The sequence below is a fragment of the Lithobates pipiens genome, unplaced genomic scaffold (genome assembly GCF_037356315.1).
Source record: "Lithobates pipiens isolate NorthernLeopardFrog02 unplaced genomic scaffold, aLitPip1_a1.2 Scaffold_10, whole genome shotgun sequence".
NCBI classification, from domain to species: domain Eukaryota; kingdom Metazoa; phylum Chordata; class Amphibia; order Anura; family Ranidae; genus Lithobates; species Lithobates pipiens.
The window spans coordinates 76784704-76803444 of NW_027507686.1; the positions used below are offsets into that span (position 1 = coordinate 76784704).

Below are 18741 nucleotides of genomic sequence, written 5' to 3' on the forward strand. Positions count from 1 at the left end.
GAAACATGCTTGTAATCCAAAGTACTCGTATATCAAAGCGAATTTCCCCATAAGAAATAATGGAAACTCAGGTGATTTGTTCCACAACCATTTATTCATAAGTCCTTCAGTTTATATTCCATATAAAAAGATTTTAGCAATGTTATATTTTGTGTAACCATAAAATGTCTATCCACAAATGGCAGCCTCCACGAGGGGATTGGAAGCCAAATTCAGCACACGCTACAGACTATAAAAGAGAAGAGAGATGCCTCTAAGTGGTGCAATATGGTTACATTTAATGAAGTAAGAGTATTTAGCAAATCACATGGTTGATGGTTAAAACGTGCACATCTAGGTAAGCAGGCTTCTGGGGTAAAGCTGTCCACATAGAGCCCCCCCCCCTCCTCACGGATCTCACCGCTGTCAGTCTGCAATCCTGACCGGGAAGACTACCCTGCAGTAGAGAGATCTAAAAGCGAGGCTTGAAGTGCTCATGGAGCACAGCGTGAAAGGGATGACATTGATGGTGGAGCATGGTCTATGCGGACAGCTTTACCCTGGATGCCTATTTTAATCATCAACCGTGCGAGTTACCAAATGTTGTACCTTCATTAAATGTAACCATATTACTACACTTAGAGGCACCTCAAGACATCGCTTGTTTATCAAGTCAGAATTTATTAAAAAATGTTGCCTGTCTTGCAAAATGCTCTCAAACAAAGTTTTACTGTACTGCAGTCCTAAACTTAAGGCGCCTCCATAGTAGGAGCACATAACAAGAATGCATAGATGAGGGCCGGAGTACTTTGAGGGAGCCCACCTCTCTTTAAAGGCACAGGGATGCACGTGATGCCCAGCAAGGGCACAAGGGCAGCCAATGCATTCCTGCATCTAATTCATCCAACTGTACAAAAAAAATGGCCAACCATCCCAACCTCTAACTGGCCTTTGCAGCAAGGTGCACATGGAAGGGCAATGCACATCACAATAAAATTCACATATATTGTACTTTATTTCTCTAGCAACACTTGCCTCCTTTCCCTTTTTGGCTACATAAGCTTTAATTGTTCTGTTACTGAGGAAACCTATGAGGTGTAATTTAAAATATAACTAAAAAGTGAATGATAGGGGACAGCAACTCTTTTAGAGCTTCTTTACACTTGTGATAATGTTCCTTACCTATCTCATGCTGTCTGCTGTGGATTGTTTTTTTTTTTTGTTTGTTTGTTTGTTTGGTTTTTTTTTAATTTATTTTTTTATTTTTTTAGAGGGTAATTGACAGGTGGCTGGGAGGTGATATGTCAACCCTCGCTGCCTGTTTTAATCCTTGAAAGATTACAGCACCACACCGCAACCATGCACGTTAAATACAGTTTTGGTGCAGCCTCACTCACTTTAATGGGTTATATTTGGAAGTACTAGCCACTGCATGCATCATGGGGTATAATTGTGGCTGCAGAGCAAAGCTGCCTGCCCATCGCACCGAACAATTCATATAGAGTGTTAAGAAAAGTTTTGTCTTTTGGATACTAATTTTTAATGTTTCCCTGTCCACCTACAGATTGCAGACCTAATTGCAAGGTAAGTGATGTACAATATGCATACATTTTATCAGAATTTTGTTCTTGTTACTGAGAATGGTAATAAAATATTGGCTTTGAACTTCCAGTTTGTATCAACCGGGCGTGACACTGCATGTGTCAAAGCACTGCGTGATATTGAGCCAGGCGAAGAGATCTCTTGTTATTATGGGGATGGCTTTTTTGGAGAAAACAATGAGTTCTGTGAATGTTACACCTGTGAAAGGTAATGTGTTTATTTTTTATTCTCTTTTATTAAAATAGATTTATGCTATTTCTGGCCTTGTCTTTAGCCATTGATGATGCAACTGCTGCGCGTGTGCACAGGTGTTTCATTGACACCCAGATCCAGCTGGAGCATACACTGAAGAGCGCAGTGCACAGAAAATAAACAGCTAGTAACAAGAAGAAGCAAAGAGTCTGTTTAGCAGTTTTACTTTTTTTTTTGTTTTGTTTTTTTTAGGTTTAGTTCTACTTAAACAAATTAAATGCCAATGGTGGAGTATCTTGCAAGTTTAAAGTGGTTGTAAACCCTTACAAACCACTTTGACCTACAGGTAAGCCTATATTAAGGCTTACCTGTAGGTCCAAGAAATATCTCCTAAACCTATAAGGTTTAGGAGATATTTACCTGAAGACAGCCACCGCTGTCTGCGGCACATGCGCGGTAGACAGCGGCGCGCAAGCGCACTGGGCAGGCCGCAGATCGCAGCGATAGGCCGCAGATCGCGGCGATATGCCTCGGTGTCGGCTCCTGTGCGCATGCGCGGGAGTGATGTCATCGTGGCTCCGGCGAATCAAGGCGCCGGAACAGCGAGACCCGGAAATCGCTCCGGGATACATGGCAGCGGCGAAGAGGAATACGGAGGACCGCTTCGGGGGCTTCGTTCTCAGGTAAGTTATTCATAATGAGCTAGTATGCTATGCATACTAGCTCATTATGCCTTTGCCTTACAAGGTGTGTGTGTTTTTTTTTTTTTTTTTTTTTGCCTTTACTTCCTCTTTAAAATCGTGTGTGTTTACCAACCAATGCTGGAAAAAAAAATCCGATAACCACAGTAAAAGCTGTTGCATCTGGTGCTGCTTCCATCTGTTATTGAGGATGTTAAAGTGGAAGTTAAGTCAACTTTTTAACTTGTACCTATAGGTAAGCCTATAATAAGGCCTACCTGTATGTACAGTGAGTATCTCCTAAACTTTCACTATTTTGGAGTTATTCACGTAGCATGCAGCCGGTGATGTCACGGCGCATGCGCTCAGAAGGGACAGTATACCTGTGCAATACCTTCAGAGCTCTGTGCCAAGGCCGGGGCTCCTGTGCACATGCACAGAGTGGCATCATCGAGGCCCCTCACCATTCATACAGCCTGAGTCCGCAAAGCGCTGTTCTAAAGATGTTGGCTTAGAATAAACAAATAGAAACAAAAGCAATGGGTACAGTTTCTCTAGAGGAGCTTTTGATTATGTCTGTTGCCTCTCATCTCTTTATTGATGGTTTCGAGAGGAAAGGGTGGGAATCAGGCCCAAAGAAATGAAGACTCTCCATCGAACAGCAAGATGGCAAGAAACCTAGCAGTATACTGCTGACTACTGGATAAATGGATACTAGTGTGTGTAACGTGGATAATCCGTGCTGCCCCCAATCGGTGCTGATGAAAAATAAAATATAAATAAAAATTAAGAGATAAAATATATAAAATCACTTCATTTTTATTTATATTTTATTTTTCATTATTCATTTTCATTCATTTATTCAGTTTGGAAATATAGTATATAAATAGGAAAATAGATGCGCAACCAAAAATGAAGAGTGTACCATGTGTGAAAAAACAAACGAATATATGTGCAACACCTGTGCTACATGTAAATCCTGTGCTAAAAGTAACATACAGATTCAAACAATTATGTTAAAAAAAAAACAACCAACACAAAATAAAAATAACAGCAGCTGTTCATCAGCCTATATACATTAAAATTTTTAACTGTGCTGAAAAAAAGGCTTTGTGCTAAAACAGAAATAAAAAAACCCTCAGATGTAAGACCCCAGAAAAGCTTTTCTTTTCACATGGTCCCACATGATAGCCACGGAATAAAAAAAATGCCAGATTGCTGCTTACCAGAAATGTAGGATCTCTGTTACGGAGATCTAGTAGGCACAGACCAGGGAAATCACTTGGGCTGGAGGCGGCAATTTCAACCATCCATCCGGATCCTCTCCTCTGCTAGTGAGTTCAGACGCCACTCTGCTCCGTGAGACCCGTGTTTGGAAATAAGGGCTTTCAAATAGTTGGATCAAGAAAGGAAAAAGGGAGGCTTCATAATGCAGTAGGTTTTAAAAAAAAAAAAAAAAAAAAAAAGTTTAATTATTCCAAAAAGCAACAACACTGCACCACTATTATCTGTAACCAGCAAAGCAAACAAACTTGCATTTCAAAGTGAAAAGATAAAGCTGCGGCTTGCGCCAGCTGGCTGGTGTGGTGTATGGTGACGTCCAATCTTCTAGCTCCGCTCGACGCTGCGCTTCTCCGTATTAGGCATCCACAGGGAAAGGAGGCTAGGATGGGATGTCACACACCATAGCACATATATACCTTGGCAGGAGCGTGACACCGGAAGTCCAATTGAAAGGCGTCTTCCAATTCTTTTCGTGTGTGTGTGTGTGTGTGTTTGTGTGTGTGTGTGTGTGTGACAAGACAGCGACCTATCCCCATTATAGGTGATGCGATCAATCACTACTGCATGTGGGGGGAGGCGACCCTGCGTTCCTGTCATGCCTGTATATCAAAACGGCCATAATCATAAGAACTGTATATCAATTTCAAACCATAGTTAATAAACAATTTATCTATACAAATGAATTCATTGAATTTTGTATATATTCAGGAAAGCTGATAATTACACAATAGATAAAAAAAAACTATAAAACCTTTTTCTAAAATTAATTAAAAAATAAACTGTCTATTACAGTTACATCACTTCACAGTACCACACATTCCAGAGTGCCCGCATACCTATCGGGCACCCGGAAGGGGGCACAGAACTGCACGCCATGGAAACTACCAAGAATTCCTCACTTATGGAGAAAGCTGTATGAAAAAAAGCCAGATAAGCCAAAAATACGAAAAAAATGAAAAGAAGAAAAATATCCTATTTATATAAATGGATACTAGTCCCATAGAAAACTGAGAGCTTGCACATTTGTAGCTATAACTCCTCCCACCTTGCACATGCTCAGTTGCTCTTGGTGTACTTTGGAGAGTGGATCTCTCTCTCTTACTTTTTCCTATATCTTTTGTTTTGAACTAAAATATATATATATATTTTTTTTTCTACTTTCAACAGTTACTGGCAGATTTAGGTCTAAATATTGGAAGTCTCTCCAGTTAACCAACAAGTGTAGGTTTCCTCAATTCATTAAAGGAGATGTGGTCTGATGCTGCTGCTGTCCCCTACCCACTCTTAGCACTGAGAACAGGGCAATCAGATAACTGCTGATCGGTCAGTCACTGCTGTCTGCCCCTCCAGCTCTCACTGGAGCGCCGGGCTATGGAGGAACTGGGAGCTGCTGGCTCAGCCTCTCAACGCTGTGTTGAGAGGCTGAGCCAGCTGCCGGGCCAGGCTCTGTAATGACAGCTAAAGCCTGCTGTTGGGCAAATCTGGGTCACAGGAATGCAGAAATACAGTATCTCACAAAAAGTGAGTACACCCCTCACGTTTTTGTAAATATTTTATTATGTCTTTTTATGTGACAACACTTTGCTACAATGTAAAGTAGTGGGTGTACAGCTTGTATAACAGTGTACATTTTCTGTCCCTTCAAAATAACTCCACACACAGCCATTAATGTCTAAACTGCTGTCAACAAAAGTGAAGTACACCCCTAAGCGAAAATGTACAAATTGGGCACAGTCAGCCATTTTTCCTCCCCGGTGTCATGTGACTAGTTAGTGTTGCAAGGTCTCGGGTGTGAATGTGGAGCGGGTGTGTTAAATTTGGTGTTATCAATCTTGTCACACATACTGGTCATTGGAAGTTCAACATGGCACCACATGGCAAAGAACTCCTAGGATCTGAAAAAAAGAATTGTTGCTTTACATAAAGATGGCCTAGGCTAGAAGAAGATTGCCAAGACCCTGAACCGAGCTGCAGCATGATGGCCAAGACCATACAGTGGTTTAACCGGACAGATTCCACTCAGAACAGGCCCTGCCGTGGTCGACCAAAGAAGTTGAGTGCACATGCTCAGAGTCATATCCAGAGGTTGTCTTCTGGGAATAGATGTATGACTGCTGCCAGCATTTCTACAGAGGGGTGGGGGGGGTCAGCCTGTCAGTGCTCAGATCATATGCCGCACACTGCATTATTGGATTACTGGAACCATGTCCTTATGAGACCAAGATAAACTTATTTGGTTCAGATGGTGTCAAGCGTGTGTGGCGGCAACCAGGTGAGGAGTAAAAAGACAATTGTGTCTTGCCTACAGTCAAGCATGGTGGTGGGAGTGTCACGGTCTGGGGTGGCAAGAGTGCTGCCAGCACTGGGGAGCTACAGTTTATTGAAGGAAACACGAATGCCAACATGTACTGTGACATACTGAAGCAGAGCATGTTTTCCCCCCTCCCTTCTGAGACTGGGCCGCAGGGCAGTATTTCAACAGAACGACCCTAAACAGACCTCCAAGACGACCACTGCCTTGCTTAAGAAGCTGAAGGTAAAGGTGATGGACTGGCCAAGCATGTCTCCAGACCTAAACCCTATTGAGCATCTGTTGGGCATCCTCAAACGGAAGGTGGAGAAGCGCAAGATCTCTAACATCGGCCATCTGTCATGGAGGAGTGGAAGAGGACTACAGTGGCAACCTGTGAAGCTCTGGTGAACTCCATACCCAAGAGGGTTAAGATAATGGTGGCCACACAAAATATTGACCATTTGGGCCTGATTTGGACATTTTCACTTAGGTATGCACTCACTTTTGTTGCCAGCGGTTTAGACATTAATGGCTGCTACTTTACATTGTAGCAAAGTGCCATTTCTTTAGTGTTGTCGCATGAAAAGATATAATAAAATCTTTACAAAAACATGAGGGGTGTACTCACTTTTGTGAGATACTATAAGTGCACCCTGTCACCCAGAAGAGAAGCTTGGCCATACTTCTTTAAGTATATTAGTGTTCTTTCTCCAGTGGTCCAGCAGTATCATCCCATCTGTTTGCCAGTTAGTACAGGTTATGCTAGTATATTGAAGGTTCCTCGTGCATTTACAGTGAGGGGGAAAAAAGTATTTGATCCCCCTGCTGATTTTGTACATTTGTGCACTGACACATGATCAGTCTATAATTTTAATGGTAGGTTTATTTTAACAGTTAGAGACAGAATAACCACAAAAAATCCTGAAAAACGAATTTAAAAAAAGTTGTTATAAATTGATTTGCATTTTAATGACTGAAAACATGACTTAGTACTTGGTGGCAAAACCCCCCTTGTTGGTAATCATAGAGGTCAATCATAGAGGTTTCTTGTAGTTGGCCACCTGGTTTGCATCTCCAAGTCATTAAGGTTTCAAGGCTGTCGTTTGGTAATTCAAACCTTCAGCTCCCTCCACATATTTTCTGTGGGATTAAGGTCTGGCTAGGCCACTCCAGGACCTTAATGTGTTTCTTCTTGAAACACTCCTTTGTTACCTTTGGCCGTGTGTTTTGGGTCATTGTCATGCTGGAATACCCATTTTCAATGCCTTAGCTAAGGGCAAGAGGTTCCTACCCAAGATTTGATGGTACATGGGCCCCGTCCATTGTCCCTTTGATGCGGTGAAGTTGTCCTGTCCCCTTGGCAAGAAAACACCCACAAAGCATAATGTTTCCGCCTCCATATTTGATGGTGTTCCTGGGGTCATAGGCAGCATTTCTCCTCCTCCCAAACATGGCGAGTTCAGTTGATGCCAAAGAGCTTGATTTTGGTCTCATCTGACCACAACACTTTCACCCAGTTCTCCTCTGAATCATTCAGATGTTCATTATCAAGCTTCAGACAGGCCTGTACATGTGCTTTTTTGAGTAGGGGGACCTTGCAGGCGCTGCAGGATTTCCCCAATTGTTTTTGTGGTGACTATGGTCCCAGCTAGGGGTGCAATGGATCCTCACTGATCCGAACGGGTCACCCTGTTCGGATCGGCACATGCCGCAATCCGCGGCGCGCGCCTCGGCCTTAGGAAAGGCCGCAACTTCGGCCTAGCTCCAGAGCAGCAGCCATCTTGGTGTACCCGTTGGCCGTTTACAATGTGATCGCTCCGTCAAATGACAGAGCGATCACTTGTGAAACAAACCGGCATCATGTTATGACGCTGGTTCCACTCTCCCCTCTGTGTACTGATCTGTACAGTGGAGGGGAGAGAGCGGATGGCAGCAGTGCTGTGGGCTGAATTTGTAGTGCCCACAGCGCTGCTCTGACATTTGCAGTCACAGCCATCCCTCCATACCCAGCAATGCTCAGTAATACCCAGCCATACTCGGCGGTACTCAGCCATGCTCAGCCGTACCCAGCCATATTCAGCCAATATTACAGTGGGGGAGATGACGTGGATATTACAGTGGGGACTATATGGTGGTGGAATTTTCACAGGTTTTTGCAAATTCAATTATTTTCTGATCTGAAAAACGATCCGATCCATGACTTTGATCCGAGGAATGATCCGATCCGTGAGTTTTTTTTGATCCGTTGCACCCATAGTCCCAGCTGCCTTGAGATCTGACAAAATTCTCCTGTGTAGTTCTGGGCTGAGATCTTGCTTTGAGCCCCAGACCGAAGGAGACTGACAGTTATTTTGCGTTGCTTCCATTTGTGAATAGCACCAACTGTTGTCACCCTTTCACCAAGCTGCTTGGCGGTGGTCTTGTAGCCCATTCCAGCCTTGTATAGGTCTACAATCTTGTGCCCGACATCCTTGGATAGCTCTTTGGACTTGGCCATAGTGGAGAGATTGTAATCTAATTGCTTCTGTGGACAGGTGTCTTTTTTATACAGGTAACAAGCTGAAATTAGGAACACTGTCTTTGAGAGTGCTCCTAATCTCAGCTCATTACCTGGGAGACAGAAATACTTATTTCACTCATAAAAATGCAAATCAATTTATAACGTCTTTTAAAAGGCGTGTTTCTGGATGTTTTTGTTCTGTTTCTCACTGTTAAAATAAACCTACCTTTTTTAAAATGTATAGACCAATCATTGAATCAAATACTTTTTTTTTTTTTCCTCCCTGTATTGGAACCAGAACTGGTGCAGTTTTCCCTCCCCCTGAAAGCTCACTCTTGTTAGTGATTAGCAGGCTGTGAGCTTTGTTGTAGTTTCCTAGCTTGCATTTAGGAGAGACACATCTGCAAATAGCTTTGTTAAACTGATTCACAAAGACCCTGAATCTTGCAATAAATACTACTGGACCCAATCTGCAGGAGTGTAGGCATTTAGCTGGCAGTCCCCTTTCTCTATCAACTGCCTGTATCTTGCCTTCACAAAGCTTTGATTATACCTATAAGAGAAGTTCCATTCTTTGAAGACTCTACTGACAAAAAACTGGAAGCTGGTTCTGTATCCATTTACACCTTGGTGGGTTCTGCTATTTAATCCATGTTTGCTTCTACACTTCTCTCAGATTTGGCTGACTGTTCCAAATTCTTAAGCATAGATTTGGCGACTGCTGGCATTAACGCTCAACGTATTGATTATGTTGATCAAGTGATTGTCCCAATAAATGCTCTGCTTGACCTTGTACTGGATGGCTGATAGGTTATATCTCTGACCTCTTCTACTGTCCAGATCTCCAGGGCTTTCCGGCTTCTGTACTGGTTGGTGAAGCAAGTGTGTAAGAAGGCCTTCTTTACACCTACCATTTGTAGGAGGCTGTCTTTTCGGCTTCTTGCTGGATCAAATTGTTAAATATTTGATGTGGGGTATCCTAGGCATACAAATTAAGCATTTTCCTATCTTACATGATAATGTTCCTCTAAGCAACTTTTAGTTTCCAGACCCACAAGTTACAAATATAATCCTGAATGTTGAGAAGTCATCTGATTCCTTTGTCACTTGGAGTTCTTGGGCTTTCTCTTGTATACCCATCAAACCAAGGTCTTCCTCCCTGGAAGAAGTTGATAAAGCTGCAGTCAGGTTTAGTAACTTCAGTCTCTTCATCGGAGTGGGACAAATCTAATCTGTGTCTGGATGCTTCCATTCAACAGTTATGATCAACTCCTCTTCTTTTATTTTACTTGAACCCCTTTCTGAGTGGTTATCTGGTCCAAATAAATCATACATCAAAAATATTTGGTAAAATGTTTTACCATTAGGTAGCTGGAACTTGGTCCCCCTCCGAATATCCAGGGGCAGTGGAACAATCCCCCACATTGGAAGGTTCCACTTGGTCCTGTGACCGATCGTTCAGACATTTGATAGTGGCCGGTAGTCAAGCGGTCTCTTGGAGAGGATGCTCTTCAAAACACCAGTTCGGGAGTAGAAGTCGCATATCTATTCCGTTAACAAATGCCAATGGTTGGATAATATCTTTCTGAGTTGTAGGTGGTGTCAGAGTACTTGGTAATACATTTTAATTTTCTCAGTTGAAGGAGGCTTAGGTAGAGTATAGAGCAAGGAGTTCCTGGTGCGTGCTAGTGCTCGATTGAAAGCTTTCCTTAGATTTGTCTGTGAATAGCCTCGAAGTAGGAGCCTATCTCGCAGCGATTGGCTTGGATTCTGAAATCTGTCTCCAAAGTATTTTTTTTCATAGGCGCAAATAGTGCGAATACGGAATGCTACGTACTAATGGTTGAGGGTGAGCACTAGACGCGTGTAAAAGCGCATTCCCGGCCGTTGGTTTCTGTAACATGTCTGTGCCTATGGTGCCATCCTGTTTGATAGTTGGATCCAAGAGAGGGATCTGCGTATTGTCAAAAATAAAAGTGAACTTTAGGTTAAAGCCATTGTCATTTAACACATGAATGAACTACAATCTATCTCTAGTGCTAGTCCATACTATGAACAGGTCATCTATGTACCTGTACCATAACATGTTCAAGAAAAATTGTGTAATGATCAGATATGTGTCTCCCAGCCACCCTAGTACAAATTGGCATATGCTGGGGCACATGATGTCCCCATAGCGACTCCTTGAGTCTGTAAGTAGAGTTGATCGTTCAAAGTAAAATAGTTTTTGGTTAGGAGAACCTCCACCATGCTTCACTGTTGACTGCAGACACTCCTTGGTGTACAGCTCCTGCTACAGCCAAATATTTCAAATATTGAGTCCTCTGTCCAGAGCACCTGCTGACATTTTTCTGCAACGCAGTTCATATATTTTCATGCATATTTGAGTCTTAGACTTGTTTCCACCTCCTATGCACAAAGTTGTGCAAGTAACTATACTTTCTTGTTGTGCTGGTGAACTGTGTTTGGGTGTGCCTGCCCATCAGGTTGGACTGCTTTTGGACATTCCTTATCAAACTGTTTCTCAATGGACTCCAAGAAAATAATTTTACTGCGAGTACAAAGATCCTATTTCTTGTAACATTTTTGTCTTTGGTAAACTTTTTTTCTTTGGAGTCCATTTGAAAAGTCATATTAAAGTGGACGTAAACCCCATTCATGAAATCTGACCTGGGCACTTATATCTGTAGTGTTTACTTATGTCTCTCCAAAGCCCTAAGTCCCGTGTTTTTTTTTTCTGTTGCTCCATTTCTCTGTTATCAGCATGCTCTGACCAGCTCTCCAACGCAGCATATAAAAGCAGCTGGAAATGTGTGTTGGGTAAGGTGATTAGAGGGAGATGTTCACAGTACAGCTCTGCATGTTGCTTCATTCCTCTGATTATGTGTGTGGGGGGGGGGGGGGGGGGTGCCTTTCCTCTAATCGGCTCACACAGTGTATACCCAGACTCCACACCCACTGCTGAAACAGGAAGAAACATTTGAACATGATCTGCACTTTCTAAAGAGTATAGGAAGGGAAAGGCTGCAGATATACATGTAAAACTTATGTAGGGAGATATGTTTCATCCCTGTGTATCATTTGAGGCTGTTTACATCACTGAGTATAGGAGAGGGTTTACATCTACTTTAAGCTTCATAAAAGGTACTGAATAAGAACAAAAACAAAACGTGGGATATTTTATAAAGCAGTGAATGTGACATTCACTGTAGGTGAATCAAGCATTTTAATTGAAAAATGCAGGGAAGAAGCACTTGCAGTGAATGCTTGGCGACTTTCATCATCTGCTGTCAGATATGCAAGTGTTACTAAGAGAAGGTAGTTTGTAAGAAAACAGCCTCTGCTACAACGGCTATATATAAAGTGACTAGCATTATATTTTAGAGTTGGTGTTTGATTAAGTTGGTATATATATATATATATATATTGTATAATTATTATTTTTTTTTTTCTGATTGATATACAATTAAAGAGTTATAATATTTTGTTACTCTTTAGGCGTGCAACTGGTGCTTTTAAATCACGTGTCGGTCTTAATGAACCAAGTCCTGTGATCAACAGCAAGTATGGATTACGGGAAACAGACAAACGTTTGAACAGACTCAAAAAGCTTGGCGACAGCAGCAAAAACTCAGACAGTCAGTCTGTCAGCTCCAACACAGATGCAGATACCTCTCAGGAAAAACCTAACTCATGTAAGAATTAGCTGGCATTTATTTTTATTTTTGGGGGGGGGTGGGAGAACACACACACACACACACACACACACACACACACACGTAAGGAGAAGGGTGATCTGTAGTTCAGGGGGAGAAATTTGGCCAGGGTTGAAAACCTTACTTGGGACCAATGGCAGAGTACATATTTGACTGGCTTTGGCTCTCATGCAGGGAATCAGTAGTATTGTTTGTCCACCTTTTTCTCCCCTTGTATGTTCACAGAATGCCTTGTATTCTGTGAACCATGCACAAAGAGCAAAGGCGTTCTGTGAACAGACAAAAGGAGAGTCGCAGATAAATTACACCACTGCTTCCCTATACAAGTGCTGCAGGTGGCAGTATAGCAAGACTGTAGCATCTGGCATGAATGAAAGTATGAATTTTTACACTAGACAGAAGGGATCTGGACATGGCATAAACGTCAGCAGAAATAACTGTTTTCCCCCAACAGATATGACCAAAAGCTGTCTACCTGGAGTTTCATTTTCACAGTAACTTGTGTCATGAGGCAAATTTTAAAGCAGCCACTTCTGGCTTACTGAAAATGCTTGTTTTCAGGTTTGTATGCTGACTCACTAGTTTCACAGAGTCACTCACCCAGACCAGGTGTGAGTATCTGGAAAGTCGGTGAAGTGTCATATGACCTTATCTGTATACTTGATTGGAACCAGGTATTCAAAGTTCTAAAACTAGCGAGGCAGCATAACAGTCAGGTTATTGACATGTACAGTGAGGTGAAAAGTGTTTGATCCCCTGCTTATTTTGTATGTTTGCCCACTGACAAATAATCAGTCTATCATTTTATTGGTAGGTTTATTTAAACTGTGAGAAACAGAATAACAACAAAAAAATCCTGAAAAACGTAATTAAAAAAAGTTTTAAATTGATTTGCATTTTAATGAGTGAAATATGTATTTGATCAATCGGCAAGATTTCTGGCTCCCTGATGTCTTCTATAGAGGTAATGAGCTGAGATTAGGAGCACTCTCTTAAAGGGAGTGTTCCTAATCTCAGCTTGTTACCTGTATAAAAGACACCTGTCCACAGAAGCAATCAATCAGATTACAATCTCTCCACTATGGCCAAGACCAAAGAGCTGTAAAGGATGTCAGGGACAAGATTGTAGACCTACACAAGTCTGGAATGGGCTACAAGACCATCGCCAAGTAGCTTGGTGAGAGGGTGACCGTTGGTGTGATTATTCGCAAATGAAAAAAACACAAAATAACTGTCAATCTCCCTCGGTATGGGGCTTCATGCAAGATCTCACCTCGTGGAGTTTCAATGATCATGAGAATGGTGCGGAATCAGCCCAGAACTACACTGGAGAATCTTGTCAATGATCTCAAGGCAGCTGGGACCATAGTCACCAAGAAAACAATTGATAACGCACTACGCTGGGAAGGGCTGAAATCCTGCAGCACCCGCAAGGTCCCCCTGCTCAAGAATGCACATGTACAGGACCGTCTGAAGTTTGCTAATGAACATCTGCATGATTCGGAGGAGAACTGGGTGAAAGTGTTGTGGACAGATGAGACCAAAATCAAGCTCTCTGGCATCAACTCGCCATGTTTCGAGGAGAAGGAATGCTGCCTATGACCCCAACACCACCATCCCCACGTCAAACATGGAAGTGGAAACATGCTTTTGGAGGCATTTTTCGGCTTCAACTTCAATGCATCAAAGGGACGATGGATGGGGCCATGTACCGTAAAATTTTGCGTGAGAGCCTCCTTCCCTCAGCCAGGGCATTGAAAATTGGTATTCCAGCACGACGAAGACCCAAACATATGGCCAAGGCAACAAAGGAGTGGCTCAAGAAGAAGCACCTTAAGGTCCTGGAGTGGCCTAGCAAGTCTCCAGACCTTAATCCCATAGAAAATATGTGGAGTGAGCTGAAAGTTCGAGTTGCCAAACGTCAGCCTCGAAACCTTAAAGACTTGGAGAGAATCTGCAAAGAGGAGTGGGACAAAATCCCTCCTGAAATGTGTGCAAACCTGGTGGCCAACTACAAGAATCATCTGACCTCTGTGATTGCAAACAAGGATTTTGCCACCAAGTACTAAGTCATGTTTTGCGAAGGGGTCAAATACTTATTTCACTCATTAAAATGCAAATCAATTTTATAACTTTTTTGAAATGCGTTTCTCTGGATATTTTTGTTGTTCTGTCTCACTTTTAAAATGGACCTACCATTAAAATTATAGACTGATCATTTCTTTGTCAGTGGGCAAACATTCAAAATCAGTAGGGGTTCAAATACTTTTTCCCTCCACTGTAGAACACGGCTATGGCAGCCTCCTTGTCCCTCCTGACAGATTTCCATTCAAGTGGAACTTTACCCATAACAACTGTTCTTTAGTAAGGAACATGCATTCCACATTAAGGCCTGATTCTCACACCTATGCATTTTTAGTTAAAATGATTTCCTATGGAACACATTTTGTGGTGCAAATCTGCAAAATGCAAAAAGCACAAAAAATACATAGGTGTGAATCAGGCCTAATTATGCTACCAAAATTTAGTATAAATTGCTCCTGTTCCTTCTTGCCAAAGCCTGCTTCTTTGCTGAAGCCCAGAGCTTTTGAGCAGCAGTAAATCTTTAGGCTGTTAGCAGATCGTGGCTCTGATTTTTGTCACAATGCCAAAAATAGAGAGCAACTAAGCGTTTGCAGAGCAGGGTGAGACAGTGAAGCACTGGATTTTCAACAGTATAGGCATATCTTTATCCCACTTTAAGGTTACCCAAATCATTTTTGTTTCAATGTCGCTTCCAAATTTTACTTATTTATTTATTTATTTTTTCTATATCTCGTGCTTTGCAGGCAGAAACAGAAAATCTTCAGTTGGTGCGAGGAAGAATGTGAAAAGTAGAACGTTGACAAAACAGTCTGTGTCACAAATTCCAGTTTCATCCTCTTCTACCTCATCAAAACTCTCTCATATAAACAATTCCAGGGTACCAAAGAGACTAAGAAAGCCTGTAAAGCCTTTCCATTCTAAAATTAAGATGAGAAATCACTGCAAGCGACCAGAGCAGAGGAATACTTCAAAAAAACTTGAAGTGGGGAACGTAGTGCTTAAAGAACCTAAAGTAGTTTTGTATAAAAACATGTCCGTTAAAAGGGATAAAGAGAGCGGGGGATCTGCAAAATTGAAAGAAACCACTGGTTGTTTAACAAGACATGCAGCAAGAGAATATAAACTGAATTCTTCAAAAGGTGCTCTTGGTGAATCGTCTATATCTTCATATATAACTCGTAGCTCTATGAGGACAAGGAACTCTGTGGAAACACCTGATGCTAAGCTTCCACTAAATTCTTTGGATGTTCATAGAAGCAGCGGTGAAAGTGTTGCACCAGTGCACAAAACTGACTTTCAAGAACAGTCCTTAAATAACAATGAACTTGATCATGACACCTCAGACAGACAGGAGAGTAGACATCAGAGAAATGGTCTGTATAAGTCTAGAAGGAAGTCTAGACAGAGCAAACACTTGAAACAGGCTGCTCACATGGCTGTGTCAAATTGTGATTTTGAATTGTCTGGCAAGGATAATACTTTGCCAAACACAGTAAGTTCACATTGTGAGTCAGATGCTGGAAATGCTATTTCTGATGGGCATGCTGATTATAACGATCTGAGGACATCTTCAGATGGTTGCCCTGTAGTCACTTCAGAAGTAAGGACAGAAAAAATAATCAGAACTGTGAAAAGTAAAAAAAGTAGACGAATCACAAGATATGACGCACAGTTAATTCTTGAAAATAGCACTGGAATTCCAAAACTAACTCTGCGTAGACGCCATGACAGCAACAGCAGCAAAGCAGAAAAGGAGAACGATGATGGCATGGGCTCATCCAAAATTAGCATTAAACTGAGTAAAGATCATGAAAAGGACAAGAACAGTTTGTATGTAGCAAAACTTAACAATGGTTTTAACTCAGGATCAGGTAGTAGTTCTACAAAACTAAAGATTCAGCTAAAGAGAGATGAGGAAACAAGAATGTCCTTTCCAGAGGAACTTCATGAAAATGGTGTATATTGTAAGGATGCATTGTCTCTGCTGGGAACCAGAATGGAAGTTAACAATTATGATCATTATGAGGAAGAAAGTATGGAGGATTCTTCATCATCAGAAGAGGAAGAAGATGAATATGATGATGATTTTGAGGATGACTTTATTCCTCTACCACCAGCAAAACGTTTGAGACTGATTGTTGGAAAGGATTCAATAGACATTGATATATCCTCTAGGCGGAGAGAAGATCAGTCTTTGCGTCTGAATGCGTGAAATATTAATATTTTTGTAGGTTGACCTCAACAGTCGTTTTTACTCATTTACCTATGAAATAAACTTATTCCATTGAATTATTCCTTTACTTCAAAAACTGTAAATTTTAGAGACTGCACTTGTTAGTTCACTCTGAAATGTAATTGTAGAAAGTGTACAGCATTACCAACTTTAAATTTTTAATTTTTACTGTACTTTTTAACAGTCTTCTTATGTGCAATTTTTTGAGTTAAAAAAACAAAAACAAAAAAACATTGGGTCGTGTTGTATATGGGAGGACAATGTACATATTAAACTTTCCACACAGGACAATAAAGTGTAGTAGTGTGGCTACCCAGTCATATTTGTTTAAACCCCCAGGAGCTGTCATTCATATTTTAACAAGAATCACAGTAGTAACATTACACTTTTTCTGTATGTTGTTATCACCAGCAATGACTACACCTTTCAAATTTATTTGCTTACTGTCTTGTCCTTTATAAATTCTACAATCAGAAGTCTATTTTTACTGTACCCGCTATCCTAAGAATTCTGTCTGTGCCCTTTTTTTTAGCAGCAAATTCTTAATTTGGGCTTGTTTACACTAGGTGCATTTTGTTACATTTTTAAGAACAAGTACAATGCATGAACATGATTAAATCCATTATTTCAGAAGGTCCCTTTCACACTGACACATTGCATTATGGTGTGTTAGGCAAAAAAAAAGGCCTGCATGCTACATTGTTGGTTCATTGATCTGCATTTTCAATTTCAAATGGGATCCTCTTCGAAGCATGTAAAATGCATCCAAATACACATTGAAACACATGCATCTGGTGTAAATGAGCCCTGAACTAATTCATTCAAACAAAATGGCAGAAAATTATATTTGCTTATCTTAGTAGCACATTTATGTACAGGGCCTAGCCATATTCAGAATAAAAGTTTGGACATGGGTGTATTTATTGCTTGTTATAGAAATATAAACAAAAAAGCTTATATTTAAAATTTAGATAAAATTGTTCTTTTCGAAGACTGATTGGTGCTTATTTTTTCATGGACGAGGCTGTGAAAACAAGGTGACAAGGATAAAATGTGTCCACTTAAGTGCAGCTGTCATCTACATACACAGAACATTATTGTCCTCTCTTGCAGTTTGGCAAAGCTACAACTGACTGAATGTTATGAACATTCTGACAGGGAGCTAAAGGTATGTTACTTTTTCCTTTGTGTAATAGTTAACTGTATATAATGTGTATATATAAGTGTGGTGAGGAGTTTCATTTCTGCCATAAAAAAATGATTTACCGTAATAGTTAAAACTTAAGTATTCATGACAATAAAATAGGAAATTGTAAACCCAAGTTTATTAATGATTTTGTTTTTAATCATTTTCTTTCATATTTAACGTTTTACATTTTTATATGTGTTTTTTTTTTTTTTTTTTTTGTTTGTTTTTTAGACTCAAGCACACTAAATTTCATATTGTTATGTCATCTTATTCAAATGAGTTGGTGATTTATGTATAGGTAGCATTCATTGCAGATGTGAATAAAAAAGGTCATACCACATGTGTCTGTAATAAACCAGTTCTGATTTTAAGTACATTTAAAAAAAATGTTTGGATATATTGAGATATATATTTATTAGTGAGGTCTTGCGTATATGGAAGCAAACTTTTTCTAAGGTGTCTTGCGGATGGTTCCATACATACATTAGTTTTGATGTAATGATCAACCGGAGCAATGTGACCTACCACCATCCTTGATATATGGTTATATCAACGCCAGAATAATGCTATGGGTAGGGCCAGTATAAGAAATTTGAAAATATTTCTATTTGTACCTTGTATTGTACAAATCAAAATATTTTGTGTGAAAGAAATTACTTCATCACTTGCTATCACACAGAAGAGTTGGAAGGTTTATTCAAACTAGTAATCTGTAGTAAGGGCTGACTGTTGGCTGTCCTTTAACAACATGAAGCCAAAAAGCTGGATTTACAATTTTGTGACACATTACTGCAAGGTACATTAAAGTGGGTGTTGGCTCACTGATGTTTACCTATAGGTACTGTAATTATCTCCTAAACGTACACCGTTTAGAAGATATTTACTTTAGATGCAACCGCTGACATCACTAGCATAGGTGCTCTGAAGGAACGGCATACCCATGCCTCTCCTTCAGAGCCATGCCGTAAACAGCGACTCCCATGCGTAG

At 40.8% G+C, this 18741-nt stretch overlaps 1 protein-coding gene across 3 annotated transcripts in view; it reads left to right on the forward strand.

Moving 5' to 3' along the window:
* KMT5B (lysine methyltransferase 5B) overlaps positions 1-18093 on the forward strand; it is a 30730-nt gene extending 12637 nt beyond the window's left edge. For all 3 annotated transcript variants that reach the window (XM_077455933.1, XM_077455926.1, XM_077455941.1), the window contains 4 exons: positions 1544-1563; positions 1652-1788; positions 12029-12225; positions 15075-18093. In XM_077455933.1, coding sequence (XP_077312059.1) covers positions 1544-1563; positions 1652-1788; positions 12029-12225; positions 15075-16543 — 1823 coding nt within the window. In that variant the 3' untranslated portion in view covers positions 16544-18093. The remainder of the gene's footprint in view (positions 1-1543; positions 1564-1651; positions 1789-12028; positions 12226-15074) is intronic.
* Positions 18094-18741: the final 648 nt, after the last annotated feature.